General features: G+C 35.6%; 1 protein-coding gene across 1 annotated transcript in view; it reads left to right on the top strand.

The window, feature by feature from the left end:
- The window catches only part of SLC17A6 (solute carrier family 17 member 6), a 29325-nt gene extending 7410 nt beyond the window's left edge, over positions 1 to 21915 (top strand). Inside the window, exons 4-12 of the mRNA XM_048306540.1 lie at positions 10216 to 10330; positions 12230 to 12317; positions 12417 to 12503; positions 13429 to 13571; positions 15526 to 15675; positions 16926 to 17058; positions 17761 to 17871; positions 19320 to 19447; positions 19791 to 21915. Coding sequence (XP_048162497.1) covers positions 10216 to 10330; positions 12230 to 12317; positions 12417 to 12503; positions 13429 to 13571; positions 15526 to 15675; positions 16926 to 17058; positions 17761 to 17871; positions 19320 to 19447; positions 19791 to 20123 — 1288 coding nt within the window. The 3' untranslated portion in view covers positions 20124 to 21915. The remainder of the gene's footprint in view (positions 1 to 10215; positions 10331 to 12229; positions 12318 to 12416; positions 12504 to 13428; positions 13572 to 15525; positions 15676 to 16925; positions 17059 to 17760; positions 17872 to 19319; positions 19448 to 19790) is intronic.
- The last annotated feature ends 274 nt before the right edge of the window (positions 21916 to 22189 follow it).

Raw genomic sequence — 22189 nt, 5'->3', positions numbered from 1 at the left:
CTTTTTCATTGGGTTTTAAATTCCTATAATGGAAGTTATGTTTCAGCTATTATGAAATGTTCGCAGTAGAGCAATAATTAAGCAAAATATAAGGGATAATCAAGTGTTAAAGGTTGTGATTTTCAGGCTAGATGGCCCTATAACTAAGCACATGGCTTGTTTTTAATCTAGAAATTTAATAATTTAATTCAAATTGATATTCCCTATTTCACCTTCATGCTACTGCAGCTGTCTGTGAATAAACTACCTGCTGTACTGTCACACACATATGGAAAGGTGTGAAACTATACTTGGTTTTATCACCTCATCTCAAGATAATTTAAATATTGTTATATTTTAAACTTTGATAATAATATATTTTAGCCCTTTAAATATTCTTTATGTTGGAAATCGATAACAAACCCCTTGTCCTACCAAAAGCAGTACTAAAATGCTGTGGCAGTATATCCTCACTGATTTCCTAAGTGAACTGTTTAAACACTTACTGTAACTCAGGAAAGATTCTTTGAAATGAATAGGGCATTGTTAGATTACACAATAGAGAGTCAATTCCCAATGCAGTTATATATTTAAAATAGAAATGCCAGTTTTGACTGCATGTGCCAAGCATTGTTTCAGAAGTAAATGTGCAATAACCACAGACTATTTTTTATAAAACAAAGCTGAGTGACCATTTCAGCTCATTTGTGCATACTCAAACATTAGAACTTTCTGACACAAAGAGACACAAAGGGCAGAATAGAATGCTGATTTTTTTTAAATTAAAATCATCTGTGGTTATGATATATTTCCTATTATCTGTCAAAGCTCAAATCCTGGCACTATTCACATTAAAAAAATGTAACTACATGACTATATTACATTTCTCTACAGTGCAACTATCTCTCATCTATGCTGAACTCTCCATCACTGTCATTCTAATCTGAATAAAATTATACAAATTAACATTTCACTTCAAATTAATCTTTGTTTCTCAAGTGCCATTCTTCTTGTTATTAAAGGCTAAATCCTTAATCCCAGCAAGTAATCTGATAGGATTATTTGTATGAATAAAATGAATGGTATTTCAGACAACTGTCTGTCATTGCATCTTGTCTCAGAGTCCCACAGATTTTCACTGAAACTGTCATTAGCATGTCAGTGAAATCAGAATCTCACTAACTCAGCCTTAATGACAAGCATAAAAAATTAAGGTAAGGTATTGGTTTAGAAATAGAAGTAGAAAGATTTCCTGGAAGTTCACATCTTTACAGTTCTATTTTAAAAAGAGAAATTGTTCCATTCTTTTAGCAGGTAGGCATATTGTGTGTTTTCTGATTTGCAAACAATGATTAATTCACAGCATGAGTAGGGGATTAGTGGATGATTAAACAAGTGCCAGCTTCTGAACTTCTGAGGACTTAAGCTGACCTTGCACTGTGGGGGAAACCCCCCCCAGAGCTGCACTCACCAACCCCACCTTTCATATTCAGTCCAAAATCCTGCAGATTGAACTGGTCTCTGATCCCTGGCACTGGTGTGGGGCTCATCTGTTTCCAGGCAAAGAAGCCAATATTGCACAAAAACCCCCAAGATAATTTTGTCACCCTAATGCATTGCAGATTCTTTTAAGTACCAATCTTTACAAGAAGGGGACTGGGGAAACTGGTAGCTGGTACTGCTGCTCCCTCTGCCATATGGTTCAGGGTCCTTCCATTTTTCTGTCATGAATGATGAAGCTGTTTTCACAATTTAATGATGCAACAAGGGATTTAGATGGGGGTTTTGCTTGATAAAAGGGGGCCTCAGATGTGTGACAAAAATTAATAATGTATCCAAGCCCTTATTATACTAGATTAGATGGAGGGAGGTCGACTTTTGCATATTAATGCTTCATGAAGGGCTTATAATAGGATTTAGTATGAAGAGCACAGAGACACATCCTCCTCCTCCCACATACACACATGAATGAAAATAACCTGTTTTATCTCGATTTAAGAAAGCCAAATAAAGCTGTTATACTACGGGTTCTGGCCACAGATTGTTATTAAATAGGATCGGTTTTAAGTGTTTCTCCTACAAAGCATGTTTAACCTAGAACTTGTGCTTGGGAATAACTGTTCATCTCTAATGGCAAAAGTAGATTATTCTCTCTGGTTTTTTTGGCAGCTGAGTTCATCTACCACTCTGATATTCATGGCATAATCCCAGCTTTGTTAGTCCTGTGCCATTTAATGCAAATTAAGGGCCCAAGTCAAAAAAACCCACTACGTTCTGTCTATCATTTAAGAAAACATAAATTGTCAGGGTGAGCATTTCACAGGAATATGTTTACAGTAGAGGGGTCAACAGAGTCATCGGGAAACTAGCCTGTACTAAACAAAAGTCAAAATGACTATATATGCCACAGAATAGCTGAAGAGTGTCTCCCCATGATGGGTTCAGTTCTACTTATCTACTTTGAAATACATAAACATAAATAAAAGTTATCCCAAGAAAGGTTATCATCAGTGTGATTACAGACTGAAAAAGACAACTAGACTAAGACAAATATCATTGGGAGATGAAAAAGTGACATGGTAGGTATATAATTTTAAAAAAAGCAATACAGGTGCTGTAAGTCTTCCACAAGTGGCTACTCACAGTTTGCAGTCAAGGAGGTGAATATGGAGAACAGCTGAAAATGCATGGGGAACAGCTGAAAAAAATGAAAAAAATTTGCACTATACCAAGCAAAAAAAATCTTTTCAGAGTCAGTAAGAGCAGTGTTTATATACATTGGAAGCAGGTAAACCATCATTAATGGTGTTTAATTTTTAGCTTTCAAGGCACCTCGGGTAAGAGCGTTATAGGCTAAAATATTATTTTCTCTGGTACTGAGAAGCAGCTGTATAACTACACTGACAAATGTGGAATTTTGGAACTAATTGAATACAGAAGGGCAATAATCCTTGAGAAACTAAATGCAGAGAACCAAACTTATTCTTGAGTAATTTTTTCAGGACTAAATATAAAATTTTCATAATTTAGCCCTCCTTGTTGAGATATAACTGCAAGAGTAGGGTTATGTTTGAAATTTGGGCTTATTTTTGCATTCCATCCTCCATTGATAAAAATCCTTTGAAATCATTATCTGAACAAAATTCACTACACAGTTGACATAAAATTATGCCAGATGCTTTCAGAGAATCCTAGTATGGTTTGGGTTGGAAGAGACCTTAAATATCACCCAGTTAAAACCCCCGTGTCATGACACCCCTTTCAGACCAAGCTGATAATGAACTTCTTATTTTTTGGGATTATACCATCCAGGTGTGTCAATGCTGTCAAATAACTTTGCTCCCAGTTCTCTCCTGGTCCTGAGCCTCCACGAATCCTTACTGCATTAGCAGTGGTATTTAATAAATAAAACACTCTCTGAAACAAAACCCATAGATGCTTCTGACCGTTAATTGCAGGCGCTCTATACAACAGGTATCCTTAATCACTTCTACTTGCTTTGTTACTTCACCCCAAAACAATTAGTACACCAGGTATAATGCAACAAAATGTTATCTAGGTTGGTTGCATAAAAACACTGATGTCACTGTCACTTTGGTCTGAAGGAATCTGCCTTTGCTCTGAGCAGTCCTGATACAATCAGCTGTAACATGTGGCCCCTATATCAGAAAACACTCCAAAAAGCAGTACAGATGTCCAGCTTTTGAGTCCAATGCATAGTAGCTAGCCTCCCAAACAACTTCACAAAACATTTTAAAATTAAACCTACAGAAGATTCCTTTGATAAGTGTGTTATATACCTCTCCATCAACAGAGACAGTTGAGCTACAGCCTAAGCCCTGCATGTTAGTAAGCTGATTTGAATGAGATAGTCTTGGTTTGAAACATTATCTAGCAGATTACATATTTAAAGAGCAAGCTGTCCCAAAGCTAATGAGCTAGAAGAAATGAGTCAGAGCTTTCTCTAGACATATACAGATATAATGAGTTGTAAAACAAAACTGCAGGTTTGAGAGATTCCCCAGCTGAATTCAGACAGGAAAGAGAGAGGACTGGTAGAGTGAGCAAATGAATGAAGAAAAAAAGCAGACAAGGTGTAGAGGATCTGATTTGCTTAGTGATGCAAAAGAAAGATAGGACTGTGGTTGTGGATACTGAAGAGATTAAAACCATTAAAATAAAACAGCTTGGGTAGAAGACATATACTGGATATATGAAGTAAAAAGTTGGAAAGGAAAAACTACTACTGAGTAGGGCAAATGCTTATAACTTCTGAGATGGAACCTGATCTGCTTATGAAAGGATGGTGTCATGCACTTGCTGGTACGAGAACAATCTGGATTTAATGATCCAGGAGTCATTTACATTCAGCATCAATTGCAATGATGCTGTCATCCAACAGCACCCAAATTCTTCATAAAATACACATTGAGATATCAAAGAATAGGTCTGCAAACAAGCAATGGAAGACGCAGCCTGAAAACTGTTTGGGGTGTTGGTATGAGTCAGTGACATTAGTGGGGTTTGAGGGAGGCAGAAAGCTGAAGGTCTTTGGGTCCGTGATACACATCGACTTCGTCTTTGCATGGCATTTCACACCAGTGCTTGATCCAGTCCCTTGTATCATCTGTTTTGCTAAGTCTCATGAATATTTTGGGATTTTTTTATCTTCAAACCTGGCAGATCAAACCATAGCAAATTCAGGTCATCAAAATGTTCTATGTCAAAGTCTTAGAAGGCCCTCATCACACCTGATACGAGTAGAGATATGTTTTGTAAGGAGGGAAGCGTTAAGTGTCAGTTAACCCCTGAAATTTCTATATATTCAAAGAAAAACCTAAGTTAGAAAGTTGGTCGCAAACTGTCATTGCCAGCAACATTTGCAGAAGAAGGGATTCTGAAAAGCTGCTATAAGCCCACAGACATTCCAGCTAGCTCCTGTCTTGCTCCTTTCTAGACATTATGTTTTACTGGAAAAAATGAAGCATTTAATACAGCACTGAGGCTTGCAGTTCCTCGCAGACAAAATATTCTTTGGGTTGTATAAGAATACAACATAATCATGTCTATGCTGTGCTGCTGGCCCTTTGCAGTAGAAGGCATGTCACAGACGAAAGACAGTAGGTAGAGTCAAAGAATAAATTTTACAAATCTTGAGTTGACAGAATAGTCTAAAAAGTCACATTATGTGATACATATTCTGCTGCTCAGAGCTGATGCTGCACTAGGACTCTCCCAAACAAGCACTATTCAAGAAAGAACAGCAAAGGAGAGTCAAAACCTTGCTTAAATTTTTATACATGTTTCATAAAATAAGTCTCTGTTCAACATATTTCATATGATTTCTGTAAGGCAAACCAGCTCACCAACTTGAATCCAAATAAATTTCATTTATTTTATAATGACAGAATTTTTTCATCTAATCTTTAAACTAGGTTGGGAAAACCTCACAAGAAAACTCATGTTTTCAATCCTCTTTATTTTCCACCCTTACCTAACACATTTGTAACTAAGAATAGGGAAAATGTTTTATCACTGTTTACAAATCCAATATTTGTTCAATACCCTTACTTCATTCAATGAAAATAATGTTCTCTAGAATACGATCAATATTCATGTAAAATTTTCAAATGCAGAGGTTTCTCAGAAAAGAACATGGTTACATTTTCCATAGGTTCCTGTTTACAGTCAGAATAAACTAACTTATTTTGAATTTAATTTATTGTAATGGTGCAAAATGCTTTCACAAACACCCCCACACACCTACACACCACCTATGATTCCCTAGCAAACTAACAAAATAATCAAACTTTCCAATTCAGTAGATAGGTCTTCTGGGAAATGATGATCAGTGGCACTTTGGAGGTAAAAACTATGCAGTTACAGTCCTGAATTAATTTTCTATGGAAGCCATTGAATACTTTCTATGCTTTTGTATTTTTCAATGCAAATCTGTTAAAATACATGCAACAATGTTTTGTCGTTGTAAGTGACCAAGACTTACTGTTCTTTAATTATTTTGAATTTTAATGAAATTACATTAATAATTCACTGATACAGCGTATATTCACACATCTTAAAACTACAGCATTTTCTTGTTTAAAAAAATATTAAAAATTCTGTTTTAAACATACAGTTACTTTCCATTATTTTTTAAAGGACAAATTTAGCTAAGGTACTTCCCATCCCTAATAAAAGACACACTTGGTATCTATAAGTTTCCTTTTCTCAAGGTGACTTTACTTATTCAGAGAAGAGAGGCATCGATAATTGTGGAATTTGTCAAATACATTAAAAATTAACAAATAAAAATGCAGGGGACTCAGCTGAGGGATTGATTCCTCCACATATACATCTAAAAGGGTCTTTAGCTTTATGAATGCTTTGCAGCACTTTTCATTCCCAGTCACTGGGGTAAAATGATGCCTCCAACCAGGACCCCTTACTTTCAGATATCCTATATGTAACTCGATATGTCACCCATCTGGCACTCAGCATTTGACATGCACTGTGCTCAGCCCACTTTTTGGGCTGACACTGCTTCCAGCTGAGTAACAATATCTGTAACACACTGTAGAATGCTTGCGTAATGTGAATTGCTTGACAAAGGTAGATGACTAGTGCTGCTGTACAGATGCAGAGATTAGAAATCCAGAGATGAAAATAAATATATTTCTTTCTCTTTAGTTTGTCCCCAAAGAGAAAAATGAGCCAAATGACTTGAAACCCAAACAGATTAATACCCCCTGCAACCTCATTTCATTCTAAGCACTTCTCCTGAGCTGTCAGAGTAATTTTCTTTCTCTTCTCCCATCCCAAATGTCTCTCATTCAAATATGATTTTGCTATTATTACTACTTGTATTGCAGGAGGATTAAGTCACAGTTCATGACCTTTGAGGCCAATGTCAGCAAAACACTGAGAAGATCAATGTTAGATGCTGATTTTGGGGACTGAGTCTACTCAGTCAAGAAACAGAAATAGATAAGTAAGGCATAATGTTTTGTTTCAGGACTGCTTCTGGTCACTTTTGAGGACCAGAATTTATTGGGGTTTTTCCCCTCTCCTCAACATACTACTATTGTATTTATTATTATTATGGTTATTTTCTTCTACATATAGTTCCACAGTTGCTGATTTTGAGACTGAAAGGAATTTTTTTGCAAGACTAGAGGCTGCTGAAGACATGTCATGGCATTTTAATTCCATCCTGATGCAAGGGCCAAGAATTATGGCAGTGTCATTGGTCTCACCTGCTTTATCTCTGTGGTATAATGCAGTTTTCCCAGAGTTTACCTTCAATCTGCTAAAGCTCTTCATTTGTGCCATACCCACGTGTTTCGTGGGGTTTGGAGTGTGCCCAGAATGAAATGGATTGTCAAGGATACCTCTGAATGAAAGTGCAGCCACATGGATTTCCTAGTCTGAGCTCAGCCCAAGGGACATCCTGCAGCAAGGCTTGTCTCACTCCAGAGCCCAGCTGTGGAAACACAACTGAAGAAAGGTACAACAGAGCATAGCAGCTTAAAGTCTGTGTGTCTGATAAGGGCCACACCTCTCCATTCAATGTGGTATTAGAATATCAAGAGGGCAAACCAGTACTTGTATAAAAATGCAGTGCGGTGTGGAGAGGAATGAACACTCCTAAACAAGCTGGAAACTGTTTTTCAGGGAACTATACCTGTCTGAGAATGAACATTAACTGTCAATGCATATGACAATGGAAGCACACACACATTCAATTGCCATGAAAACATAAGAAATCTAAGCTTTCTAACCCATTGTTGGAGTTAACATTGTAGTAAAATTGGGCAAGGTGCAGAAATTAAACATAAAGGATCATAAATCACTAGCTTAATAGACAGAAAAAATGTAAGCAGAAAAAAAAGGATTATGCAATTTGAAGGTTTGATGTGTGAGTCAGCAAAATAGTTTAGAAATGCCCAATGAACAATCAGAATGTTCCACTTCCCAATTAAATATATTGAAATGTGAGCTGCATTCAAATATATTTTGATTGAATGTAGCTCAAAATCATTCTTACTTGATCTACATAATAATAAATAGTGTTGAATGAGATATTTAAAGCAATAAACCAGCAAGTTCATACAAAAAACAGCACCATATCACAATATTTTTTTAGGTAGAATTTGGTATTTATGGAAATAAACATAAGAAGATTAAAGGGCACAAAGCAGAAATACTGATGATATTTATGATTGTGTGCTGAGAGATGCAAAGCAAATATAGGAAGATTTATTTGCTCTTGATTAATGTTTATAGAGGAAATGGACTCACTAAAATAGCCATTCATGACATCGCTTTTAATAGGTGTTCACAAAAACAATAAAAAAGCCATTTCTTGCAAGAATCATAATTTAACTCTAATTTATTCTGCTTTTAAATCCTTATATTTTTGGGGCGAGAGAGGCAATTGTTCTTATAAAGCATAGTTCAGACAGAGAATTGACTCACAAGTGAGGCTGCAGAATTATTTCCTCATCTGCACCCTGATGTAACTAAATATTCACTAGTATTTTTGTGTCTAAATACAGGCAAGATTTTAATCTGGAAGAAGCATGTCTCTGATCACTGCTTCAGTTACATTTTCCTTTGTCTTCTAGAAGGAACAGACTGAAGGAAACTGCTTCTCTTTAGTGAACATGAGAGCAGAGGCAATTCTGGGAAACAGCTTTCAGTTGTGGCAAGTAGAAGCTGATTTCAGATACAGGATCAAAAAACTAGAGTAAATTTCCTTGAAGAAACAGTTATCTACTGTAACAATTTTGTAAATCTCATCCTTATAAAGAGATGACATTTTTTAATATTATATCTTCACATGATTTTACAGGACAAGACACCATTGGAGTTTATGTGAACATATGGAGGTATTAAATTGTAAGGAAAAGAACTGCATGTAGTTTTGGAGTAGACATTCATAAAGAAATCAAGAGTAGAAGCCAATTTAGGTTAAAATAGTCCTCACAGTGCAACACAAACACATGTCCAGCCAGTCTCAGTAAATGTATTGAACATGCTGACAAGCAAAGCCAGAAATGTGCTGTACAGACAGCTAGATGTTGTTTAACTTGAGATGGAGATCACAGGGAACACAATGAGGAGACAAGATTAAGAGCTCTTCAGCAAAGCTTCCTTATCATGCCCTTTAATATGTGTCAAATAAAAGTGACATATACTCAGTTTGCTATTTGAAGATTTGTTTCAGACTCCGATTCTAAATGCAGAATGTGGAATATTGTGTCTTTGAGGAGAATTTTCATCCTGCTTCTTTAGCCCAAGGTCTGTTTCTCACTGACTTATGGCACTGTACCATTTTCTGAAGAACACAAAATAAGGTCAAAGGTTTCTGTCAAATCAGTTCCACATCAGATACTGTGATGTCATATGTCATCAGATTTTTATTTGCATTACATAGCTTTATACAAAAAAAGACACAATAATGCTAGAAAAAAGGTTTTCTCCTACCAGGGGTGGATATTAATTGAATCAAATAAAAATTCAGTCAAATCAGTGGAATTTTGAAAATGAATCACCACTTCATGCATTTATTTAGACTTTGTAATGTGCTTTATTTGAAGTTAGGATGCCGTGGAATCAAAATGAGCAATTTTCAGTGAGCGGCCTCTGAAAAAACAGCACTAAGAATGATCTATTTTCTATGGATATGTGTTTCCAGATCAGTTAACTCTTGTGTCTAAGAAAATCCCAGCTCAGTTCGAAATTCTTCCTGCTGCTTTTGGCTTGTATCAAAGTGGATTCTCTTTATAAGGAGTGAATGCATGGTGTCACTTTCTTACAATTAAAGCACATGAGAAACTCTTTTACTGACCACTTGATTTAGCAAACCATTTGGAGACAGCTTCTAATTTTGTTTCCAGAGGGTGGAGAATTCAATCAGATTTGGTTGAAATTAGTGTGAAAATTAAAGGAAAGTGGGTGTTTATAGGGAAAGTAATATCTATATCTGCCACTGCATAAGATATATTTCCTTAGGAAATCATGCTAAATAGATAAATACATCCATGTTTGGTCTGGGTCTTACCAGACAGATTATTACACTAGATGGAAGCAGACACTTATCCAGTCCAATTAGTATGTTCCTCATATAAAGAACACATGTAGGGAACATCTATATTGATATATGAGCATCTGTAGAATAAGTCAATTGGAACAACACTGAGGTTGCTCACTTTCCCCTTTTTTCCACCTTTGCAGAGTATTTGGTGCTGCTATACTGCTGACATCCTCCCTCAACATGCTAATACCATCTGCAGCCAGGGTGCACTATGGATGTGTCATCTTCGTTAGGATCTTGCAGGGCCTTGTAGAGGTATGGAAAAATTATAAAATAACTAGTAAATGTGATAGATGTTTGTTAGCTTTTAACTAGCAATTGTAGCTTTGGAAGGAAAATAGAAAAGGTTTTGAATTTAATGTTGATCTTGAGTATAAAGGATTTCAATGTATGAATTATAGCTATTTGATTTTCCTTCAGCTATAAACTTTCATGACAAAGTACTCCCTGGCTGAGAAGCCAGTGGAATATGCATTTAGCACTGAAGTTTCACTAAATTCATATACTGCATAAGGCTTATACTGGTGTAATTCTCAACAGTTACTTGCTGGCCAGCATCGCAGAATAAATACATAATGAAAACTTACGGTTGTATCTTAAGGCCTGACCATGCCATTTTTTTGTTGGAATGAATAAGAGATTTACCATAATTTAAAAGAGGAAAAAAAATTGAGCTTCTTTTCTCCCTTCTCCTTCCCCTTCGCCTTCCCCTTCCCCTTCCCTTTCCCCTCTCCTCCCCTCCCTGTCCCCTTCCCTTCCCCCTCCCTCCCTCCTTCCTTCCTGACACATTTTTGGTCCTGTGATGGCTGGTTCTTTGCCCCTCAACTTCTGTGTGGCCACACAACTTCTGTTGCATGAACTGCTTTTAACCAGTGTACTTTATCGTATTAAAAGATTCCAAAAGGGGGTGCAGAAAGTGCCTGAAAGTTAGGTGACTTTCAGGTAACCAGTTTCTTAAAGTATGTGTGTATAAATCTGGATCCATTCCTGGCAAGTGATATGCATGCACAGAGTGTTTGACTGCAAAGATGAGTGGAAGAGAAGCTAGGGGGTAATGAATTACACAGTAAAATAGCTATTGTAGACTCACACATTTCTCTGATACTGTTCAAAGGAACTATGAATGCAAAACATTCCAAAGAAGACTTTTTGGAGAAGGTTCATGATAAATTATGACAATCTTATGATTATGTCTTTGTATGTTTTTAAAAAAATGATAAAATACTGAAATGAGCAGGAAACTGGTTACAGGATCTTCTTTCAAAACAGAAAAAGGTATTTTACAATTTTCTGCATATTGAGGCTCATCATCTCAACATTTGTGAAACCCTGAGTAATTGCAAAAAGATAATAATTTTTCTGCTTTTTGCAGAGGAAACAAAATGTCAGATAAGGAGAAAAGTGAATCTATAGAACCTATGTAATATATATGCATATACCATAATTCTTAATCAGGAATTTCATGGACGATTATTGTACATTTCATATAACATCTTCTAAAATTTCAATGCTACAGGTTTAGTTTTTCTACATCTAAATTAAAGGCTGGTTTTGAAGAGAGACCTAAAAGGTAGCTGGTTTAAAATCAAGTCAAATAATATCATTCAATTATTTGCTTTACATGCTCAAGGAGGTTCATTAAAGACAAAGAGAGTGAAAAACTTCTCTTGAAATTGTATTTCTAAGCTGCTATAGATATTATATTCTAGTTTTAGAGCAGAGACACTTCAATCTATATTTCCTAAATTATACTTCAAATGTTTGATAAAAAAGTAAGGGTTGGATAAATCAGTCCTGCATTAGAAAGACTTCGGAGAGTCTCTGTTGTCATCCTTTGACTCTGGCTCTTGTGCACTAATACTCTTGATCTTTAATTATTTGCAATTCGTTCCTGGAAGTGGGAGGGGGAGCAAAAGCAAATATGTTTTATACTTGTTTCATAAGGTCTCTTTAATGATTTGGAGTGATATACAAAACCCATTTCATCTTGAATAGATATTGAAGTTTTTCTGTGGCTGTGCTCAGACTTTGCTATAAAAGTGCAAAGCATTCTCAACTTCTTATTTATAGCAATTGAAAATAAAAACTCATGCAAAGACAATTAATTGAGTGACTGATCAGCATTAGCTAACTTGTGGCACACCCATTCCCCAGGGGGTCACCTACCCTGCCTGCCACGGTATTTGGAGCAAGTGGGCCCCCCCATTAGAAAGAAGTAGGTTAGCAACCACTTCCTTTTGTGGTAAGTAACTCTGTATTTTTGTCTTCCTTTCATTTGTAGTGTACAAGTGTTTTGAAACTGATTTTTTCTCCCTTTTCATCCACATGTCTTGTTTTGTAGGTTCCTATGCAGGAGCTGTCATTGCAATGCCTTTAGCTGGGATTCTAGTGCAATATACTGGGTGGTCTTCTGTGTTCTATGTGTATGGTACGCATTCCTGCTCATTTCACTCCAGTATTGTATGACCTTACTCTACCCTTTCTAAAAATGTAAAAGCTACTGTTAAGAGGACAAAAACCCCAGAGAAGTGGGACTGCAAAGCTAAAAATACAGTCTAGAGAAAAGAACAATGAAAGAACAGAATTTAAAGAGAAGAGTATGTAGGAAAGCAACATGATTAAATAAGAAAAGCTAGCTCATGTTGAAACCTTCATCACTTTACCACAAGCAGTGCGAACTTCTGGGCAGATCTATAGTATCTCTGCTCACACTAACATCTCTCACACTGATAAAACTGCAAATTTAGAGTACTTGCCCTGAAAAAGTTGTCCTGATTTTTATCTGAAGACCTATATAATTTTATTCCCACTAGTTGTGTTAACCTACACTGATGGAAAAGAATGTCCCAAGGGAATACATTCTGCATTTGTGTGAATTAGGTGGAAGAATTATAGAAATTTAATAAACTACTCAGGAAGTGCATTGCTATGTTGAAAAAAATGGCAGTCTCTTCTATTTTGCAGGTAAAAAATTTAGTGCAGTAATCAAACAGCAGCATCTTAAAGCAGAATGGACCTCCATTTACAGTTTGGTGAAATGAAATGGAAGCTGTTTCATTGCATTGCATTGTACAAATTGATGTTAAGATCAGTGAATATTCACTTACAGTGAAATCATTCTGTAAATGAAGCAAAGACTACTTCACTGTGCTATAGCTCTGCATGTATTGTGCATAAATATTATTCACAGGATCAAATTCTCTGTTGGAGAGTTATCTCTACTGAGATAACTCAGAAAAGAAGCACTAACAACAATTGTCATTTAAATTTGTTGTAATTCTTCACAGATTTTTCTTCCTTGTTTGCTGCTTTACTGTGCATTTCTTTTTAAAGTCTTTCTTTCCATTCCAAAGGGAGCTTTGGTATAGTCTGGTACATGTTTTGGCTTTTGGTTTCATATGAGAGTCCTGCAAAGCATCCTACAATCACAGATGAAGAAAGGAGATACATAGAAGAAAGCATTGGAGAGAGTGCCAACCTCCTAGGTGCAATGGAAGTAAGAATATTCCTCACACACTGGTTTCCAATGAGATAGTAAAAAACCAAACATCCCAGCACCCAAATAAAGACAACAACAAAAAATCAAACGCTCTCCTTTAAGACCAAAAAGTGTACTCTGAACAATTTGAACAAATGCGTTTCTGGGGGGTGGGAAGACCTGAAATCTGCTGGTGGGTTTCTGGGTGGATACTGGTTTTGCACTAAGAGAACATAGGTTCCAGTTCTTCTAGCAGATGACTCATGGAATTTATGCCTCTTTCTCTACTCCAAAGTATAAAAAAGAGGTACAGCTACATTTGAAACTGCAGCTTTATTTAGACTTGTGTCTTGAGCTAAACAGTTAGTTTCCTTCCTATATAGTAATTTCTGGAAGGTTTTCCTCTTCCTAAAAGCAAACTGGAGGAAAAGCACTACTCCATGTCTCTTGAGGTTCCCAGAACATCAGAAAATGCCTATCTTTGCTATTTTATGTTTTGTCTGCCAGAAAGACTGCAAGTTGCAATAGAACATGCTTTGAGATCCATAAGAACATTCCCCATCACTGCAGTAATTTTGCTGGAAACATGCTATCAAGCCTCTCATAATCTTAGTTCTGTACTGGTTTAGTTCTCAAGAACTGCTAAAAACCATGTATGAACTCAGAATTTTCCAGTCACACTCCAATCATGCTAACTAATAATCATTGTATTTCTGTAACTGCTGAAAAGCTTTAAAGAAACTATTGCCATGTTTGCTCACTCAGGAAAATAAAAAAAATTGTTTAAGCCTCACTTCATCTGCTTAAATTTTTACACCATCCATTCCCGGGAGTCCCTCATTATGTTTTCTATTTGGTCAGAACACTGATTCTTGATTGAATTCAGGAATTAATAATTTTTGTCTTAGTAAAAAACTTTGTTCCATATTAAATAAGGAACTGAAAATATTACAGAATCATTTCTTTGATAGCTGACATTTTTAGGTGTTATTGAGGGACTGTCTTAGTTGATATTCAATTGGATTCATGGTTTTGAAAATCTGATGTAAAATGAGCTACTTTGAAGGACATTCATACAATTCTAATTTGGACAGTATAATTTCTGTCTATTTTTTATTGTGGCTTTTTAATTAAACTTTTGTTTTTCAAAGTGATTGTCTTGTATCAATAGTTCAGTTGATTCTAAAATATTTAAGCTGAAATTCTTTCCATACCATCAAGTTAGATTTTCTGGTTAGCTTCCCATTAATTAAGTCACTTAATTAATCCTTAGCTCTCACTTCAGTGTAATTTAATAGGTATAGAGGATGTTGCACATATCCATCTATGGGCTGTTTTTCTTTGAAGAAAAGCCAGTATTCAAATCAACAGTAGACTAAATTCAGCCTGAATTCTTGCTGGAGTGATTTTCAAGCACTTATTTGGGTATGGATCCTGTACTTGTATCAACGCAGATGGGTGGAAGCCTGGGCTTGTGGAGAGGTGCTGGGACTCAGCAGGACTGTCCATCTGTCTTTCTTTTTTTCTTTATGCAATTTATTTTAAAAATACAATAAAACAAACCAAAAATGTATTGACCAAGCAGTTTCAGCTGAGGCTTGATTTTAAAAAAAAAGCAGAATACTGCAATTAAGATTTAAATGATAAAATATGTGTTTGCAATAAATCTCGATGAAATCATGTAGTTACTGTTGCCTTACATACAACAATATTGTCTTTTAAAGACATTGTTATTTTGGACTTATGTCCATGTATGTTCATGTTTATATGGCTGAGATAAAAGCACTTGTACATGAGTGTTGTGATACAATTAAGTATCGCTGAGTTTCTCCACTTGTGCATTTTGTAGTAACTTTTATATGCTGTGCATATATGTGCTTGTTGGACCCAGCTAAAAAAAAGGGTAAGGAAAGGGAAGATGGATAGTTGACAATGATCAACATGGTAACTGGATCCCCTTCCTATGTTTCAGAAATACAAAACACCATGGAGAAAATTTTTTACATCTATGCCAGTCTATGCAATAATAGTTGCAAACTTCTGTAGAAGCTGGACTTTTTACTTGCTGCTAATTAGTCAGCCTGCTTACTTTGAGGAAGTGTTTGGATTTGAAATAAGCAAGGTATGTAAAAAGAATGCAAAGCTTTTGTCTTAACTAAGTAAATATCAGAACTACATTTATAGTATTTATGAAGAATAGGAAAGAAAATTGTTATGCATCTTTATCATGGATTTACATCTTAAATTTTACTCATCCCAGTTCCTGTTTCCTTGACCAGCATGAATAAGTGAAGTAACAACTATGAAAAAGGATGGGATAGGGGAAGGTGGAGGATGAGATTTAGTGGTGATCTGTGTGGGGCTACATTGCAAGTCAAGTGCTGAAAACCAGATCACGCTTGGTATTAAAAAGTTATCAGCAGACCCATTACAGTCTGTCCCTGATGCCCCAGGGGTTGCAGAATCTCACCAAAACTGTGCAGAAAGCATTAACAAATGGACTTTTCCAGGTGCCTTTTGAAAAGCAGGGCCATCTTGTTCTAGGTAGGATAGTATAATTTATCACCTTTCTCTATGCCCCTTTAATGTGGTGAGAACTGCCTCCCCTTTCTCATTTAGAAAGGAGACAAGATGGTGGCAAAATGTGAGGTATAGGGGTGATCTAAGGTTCCACATGATTCATGTGAAGTTTGGATCAGACCTGTAAGGTAAATATGAATATGTGCATACAATCTATTGGAACAGTCATCACAAAAGTACTATGTCTTATTTTGCTGTGTATGTATAGCACTTTGAATATCACCAATGGATATTTAGTATTTTATCTTTCACTACATACAAAGTTTTTCAGACATATCTTTTGCCCACGTGCACTTTGAGGCTTGGTCAGAAATCAAAGGCAAATGGCCATTGTGCACATGATGATGATCCACAGGGAATCTGTCTAGGCATGAGAGGCTTACCACAAAGCTGCACTAAACACCAAAAGAAATGTAGCAATTCACTGTTACATGTTTGATCATGAATTTTCTGAAAAGAAAGGACAGGAGGACTATAAGTGAGGGGGGGAAAGGCTTTAGCTTAAATATAAACTATGAAAAGAATCTATAAACAAGAAGTGTGATGGCATCAGAGGTTCTTAAAAATTCTCACTGTACTTCATAAAATAAAATAATAAAATAAAATAAAATAAAATAAAATAAAATAAAATAAAAACTTCAGATCAGCAGTTTTCATAACCAAAGACTTTTAATTTTAACACAGAGCCTGACATTGAAAAGAAATAATTAATTAGATGCTGAATGCTTCAGAAAATGAAGGATCAAGGTTTTCTTATGGTTTATACTTTGCTAATTCTAATTTTAATTTTAGGTGGGTATCTTATCTGCTGTGCCGCATTTAGTGATGACAATTATTGTTCCCATTGGGGGACAAATTGCAGACTTTTTAAGAAGCAGGCAGATTGTTTCAACGACTAATGTGAGAAAGATAATGAACTGCGGAGGTAAGTTCGTATTTAATTTAAAAGTTTCTTGGAGGGATTTGATGTTCATATTGTGTTCTGTATAGAATAAAGAAACAAACTGAACAGTTGTATGTACTTAAGAAGCAATACTTTCTGTGTTTTTTATGTAATGCAGATGTTGTTGCTAAATAAAAGAAAATACAGGTGCTCCCATTCACCATTTCCATATAGTTATTTGGTATTTGGAAAAGCATTTAGACTGTTAAAGAAATAGATGAGTTTTTGGAGGGTAATTTGCCTACTCTTAGCTACTTACTCAGTCTTAGCTCCTCATCTAAACACCCTCAGCACTAAGAGAGCCCAGACAACTACCTGAGATTACATCCTTGATTTCTGAGGTGTTAAAGCCACATTACCTGTGGTAAGGGCTGGAAAATTTATAAGCAGGTTAAATGTCTATTCCCATGAGAGTTTGCTGGAGTGACCTAACCACATCACAAGTATTTATTTTCATCTTAAAACTGACAGAAAGTAGCAATAAATTAGCATACAAAGAGTAAAATAAGGATTATTTGAGAGAGGAAGAACATGTGTTTTTTAGAGATGAAAGAAATACCTGATTGTATCCCACTCTGAGGTAATGTTTTATTGTGTTCCTATGAAATGTCATGGCATCCTAAGGCCTGCGGTATTTGAGAGGGAATTAAATTTGATGCCTGGTTCTATTTATTATTTCACCAGGTTTTGGTATGGAAGCAACTCTTCTTCTCGTGGTGGGATATTCACACAGCAAAGGAGTGGCTATTTCATTCTTAGTGCTTGCTGTAGGCTTTAGTGGATTTGCCATATCTGGTAAGATTATATTACTATTAATACTAAACTATTTTATCTTAAGAGATAGAACATCTAGCTTTGTTTTTATTCATGGATAGTAATTAAAAAGCCCACTCACTTTGGAATTCCCAAAGGACATTATTTATGATCATTACAAAGGAAAGTACGTTTGGTATTACAGCTTTTATATTAGATTATTTCTGTTCAAATAATTCAATCTTTTCCATATTCATTGCAGCAAATTAGACTCTCTTCTCATTAGGATGCTAATACACACTACAGATTTTTCTTGAAGTCAAACATAGAAGACAAATGGACTGGTATTATACAATGATACCTAAATTTACACATCTTTGCTTAAATAGAAGTCTTTTATTGTTTTTCCACCGTGTATTTGTTATTGCTTCATTAATATTGTATTATTTTATTAATTTGGGGCTGTTAGTATTATATTATTTTATTAATTTGGGACCTAATTACTAGAATTTTTTTCTGAATTAAAGTTCAGCTATTCCCCTTTCCTGCTGATTCATCGCCCCTTTGTCTTTCCCCTTCCCAAACACAAATCACCTGGCCTTCCCTTTTTTTCCTGCTGTGATTTTAGTATCCTCTCCCATGCTGATTCCTTATGTCTCAAACAGGCTCTCTCATTTTGTGCCAAACATATAAAATCTCTTCTAATCAAATCTGTCCTTAATCTCATGCATTCTGCAAGGTATTGTTGCTGGTTTGTACAATTTGGGAAGTGTATTGCACTTTCCCTAAACTGACCATATCCTACTGCCTGCGTTTTCCCTTTTACTATCTGTATCCAAAGGTTTGGTTTCTGTTTTCACTTACTTAAGCACTTATTTTGGGAAAAATTAATTCTGTCCCTTTAGATTATTTAAGTAGTTACTGCCTCCATTTTCAACAGAATTGGGCTGCTGAAAATGCAAGAGAACAAGTAAATATCTACCAAAATTAATTAGTTATTCAGTTAGAGATACTGTCTTTTTTCTGCAATTTACCACTGAAGATTAGAAAAGAACTCGCTTCTGCTGGTCTATGTGATAGAAATAAAAATGTGGGCAGTAGGAAAGAACATGTTACAAACTGGAAGAAGAAATGACACGTTATTTACAGCATGAAATGGTCATGAAAGAGACTATGAAATATGAACTCTCTCCCTGCCTAAATATTTTCTGGGTTCTCTACTCCACTCAGACACTACTGGGAAGTTTTGGGGTTTTCTTAAACTGCATTTCTGGGAGAAAATTAACCTGGTATCCCTTTAAAATGTACTCTTAAAAGAAAATGAAAACCCAGAGTGTCTCTAGGAATATTTAAGCATTATAAGTCTTACAGGGATAAAGAAATGCAATTAAGCAGACCAAATATGTTACAGTAAAAATGTCAGGTCACTTTTCTCAACTGAAGTACTGCTCTGCTCTTGGTGTGAATGCTCACTGACCTTTCTCTTGCAGGATTCAATGTCAACCATTTAGACATTGCCCCAAGGTATGCTAGCATCTTAATGGGGATTTCTAATGGAGTCGGGACCTTGTCTGGAATGGTTTGCCCTATAATTGTTGGAGCAATGACAAAGAACAAGGTAAATGGAAATACAGTTTTCAAATCTTTCAGTTTGATACAGTTGGTTTCAAGAGAAAGACCTTTCTGTAATACAGCTTGCCAGGATATCCATTTTGGAGTCTGGAACTTGCATCCAGGGATACAGATTTGAGGCATGCTTCACTATATGCCCACTAGGTTGCTGCTTTTGTGGACTGATAAATTTTTCAAAGAAAGATGGATACAAAAAATTCTAAAATGGACACTTAAATGTTTTAGCTGTGCTGACTTTCACAACCTCAATCTCTAATTTACATCTTCCAACTCAGAAGAGTTAGGTAAATCTATGTGCTACTCTGATTTAGCGAATTTCTTCTTTACAGACACGTGAAGAATGGCAGTATGTCTTCCTCATTGCTGCTTTAGTTCATTATGGAGGTGTGATCTTCTATGGCATATTTGCTTCAGGAGAGAAACAACCTTGGGCAGACCCTGAACAAACAAGTGAAGAGAAATGTGGCTTTATTCATGAAGATGAACTTGCTGAAGAGACAGGGGACATTACTCAGAATTATGTAAATTATGGTACCACCAAGTCTTACGGTGCTACAACCCAGGTCAATGGTGGCTGGCCTAATGGCTGGGAGAAAAAAGAGGAATTTGTACAAGAGGAAGTACAAGACTCATACAACTACAAGGAAAGAGATTATTCATAACAAACCTAAATATTTGGTATATTTTGTAGTGTTTGTGATTAAATTCATTGTGATTGTTTGCACACAGAAATAAAATGTGGTATAAACATATAAACACATATCAAACAGGAAGGTCTTACTGTAAAAAAATACATCAAAGTGCAATCTGTATGAGTTGTGATGTTATCACTTTCATTAGGTTATATTTGTTCTATAAACATTAGAGTTTTAAGGGTTTACTGGTCAAAACTATAGAGGCAATTAGATACTTTACAGTATACAAGAGCTAAAACTCATAATTAAAGATTAAAGCACAACTAAGCAACCAAGTTGGCACATCTAATGTTCTTTTTAGAAAGCCAAAATTACTTGATCATTAAAAATGCACTTATATATTTGTTACACTGTATTGAAAGAGACCATGTTAAAGACACACATTTACTCAGTGCAATGTAGGAGTTGTGTGTTTAGTCCAGGACAAGAACTTTCTTGAAGAAGAAAGGTTGAGTCCTAGGTGTTTACGAGGATTGATCCAGTTCCCTTAACGGTAATTGTATCAAGCCTAAAGAACAAATAGGGCATATTGTATGTTTATCATGATTACATGCTGCAGGCTACTCTGTGATAAATAATGGAATTATTTAGGAGTTTTATACTGAATGTTTGGGCACAAATTCTTATTTCTATTCTTTACAGGACCTCATGAAATTATAGACATTGTCATGTTCTCCCCTGCATTTATCAACTAATATAACAACAATATATAATATTAAGTCTGACTTTTCAGGCAGCCTGGCAAATCCCTTTATCAAAAAACAAGCTTTATTATTCTGTTATTTGCAGTATATTCTGAATTTGTACTGGTGTCTTTAGAAAGAGAAAAAAACCCAATATAACATAGAAAAAAATATAGTCTTTTACAAAATTCCAAAGAGAAGTTTACTATGAGGAAGTAGCCCTATGAAAAAGGATGCATTTTTTTTTGCAGAATATTTTGAAACCAATATAAGAAACAGAGAATAATTTAACCCTTATTCTTCCCTTAATAGCTTTCATATTTTTACACATCGTGCCACAGTTGTATACATAGATATGTTTATTGAAGATACTGTAATTATAGAAAATGTTGTTATTTTAGAAATCCCTGAAATAAAAGATGTATTTGTCTTTCGATCAAACCTAATAATAATGGACACTGAATATGAGTAACATAAAAACTCACAACAAACCAAAGTGGTAAATAACTAGTGTTGGGTTGAAAGAAGCCAACAAGCATCATGCTTGTCTTTTTAGCATAACTCAACAGTGACTGCAACATTAGTGTACCAAGCAATAAGTGCAATGCATTATGAAGTGCATAATCTTCTAGATAATGTATTAACCTTCATTTAGCTTGTTGTATATACTCGGGGTTGTTGGGATTGAACCAAACTGAACCAACTGAAGTTAGCAACACCAGACCACTTCTTAATACTCTAAAATGACAACAATGATCCATTTCTTAATTCAATCAAATGATTATTATTGTATGTAATAATCCATTCTGGATTCTTGGTCTGTTCATTGTATTGTGCTAGTGATTGGAAACCCTGCTACCGCAATATACAACTTGAGGATTGTTCTTTCTCCTTTTTTTAAATGCAAATCATACCTTGACCTTAAAAAAAGAAGTATTTTGCTTTGTGCCTCAAAGTGATGTAAAATGTGATCATAGCTTTTGCTGTGTTTAATGAAAAAGATGTGGACTGTGTCACTTTTGTTGCTGCAAAAAGTGTTAATAAAATGCTCTATTTATCCTTTTATATAAAAAGGACCACATTAGTTTCTTGTAATTTTTAGATGTGCTTTAATATAGATGGCTAAAATTATAGTCACTGCAGAACAAATTCCGCTATCGACATGGAGAGAGTCTCACAACTGGGAGCCCTGCTCCATACCCAACCTTTTACATTGTCTGTTCTTGCCTCTGACCATGTGTCTGCCTGTGGTGGGAGAGGCACCTGTCTCGAGATTGTTTGTTCACTCACAAGGATGGCTGGCATGGGTGTGGAAGAGAAAGGAGCCGGAGGATCGGTGTGACAGACAAT

The sequence above is a fragment of the Corvus hawaiiensis genome, chromosome 6 (genome assembly GCF_020740725.1).
Source record: "Corvus hawaiiensis isolate bCorHaw1 chromosome 6, bCorHaw1.pri.cur, whole genome shotgun sequence".
Taxonomy (NCBI): domain Eukaryota; kingdom Metazoa; phylum Chordata; class Aves; order Passeriformes; family Corvidae; genus Corvus; species Corvus hawaiiensis.
Note: the sequence above shows the minus strand (reverse complement) of the source record. Positions and strands in the feature narration are given on the sequence as shown.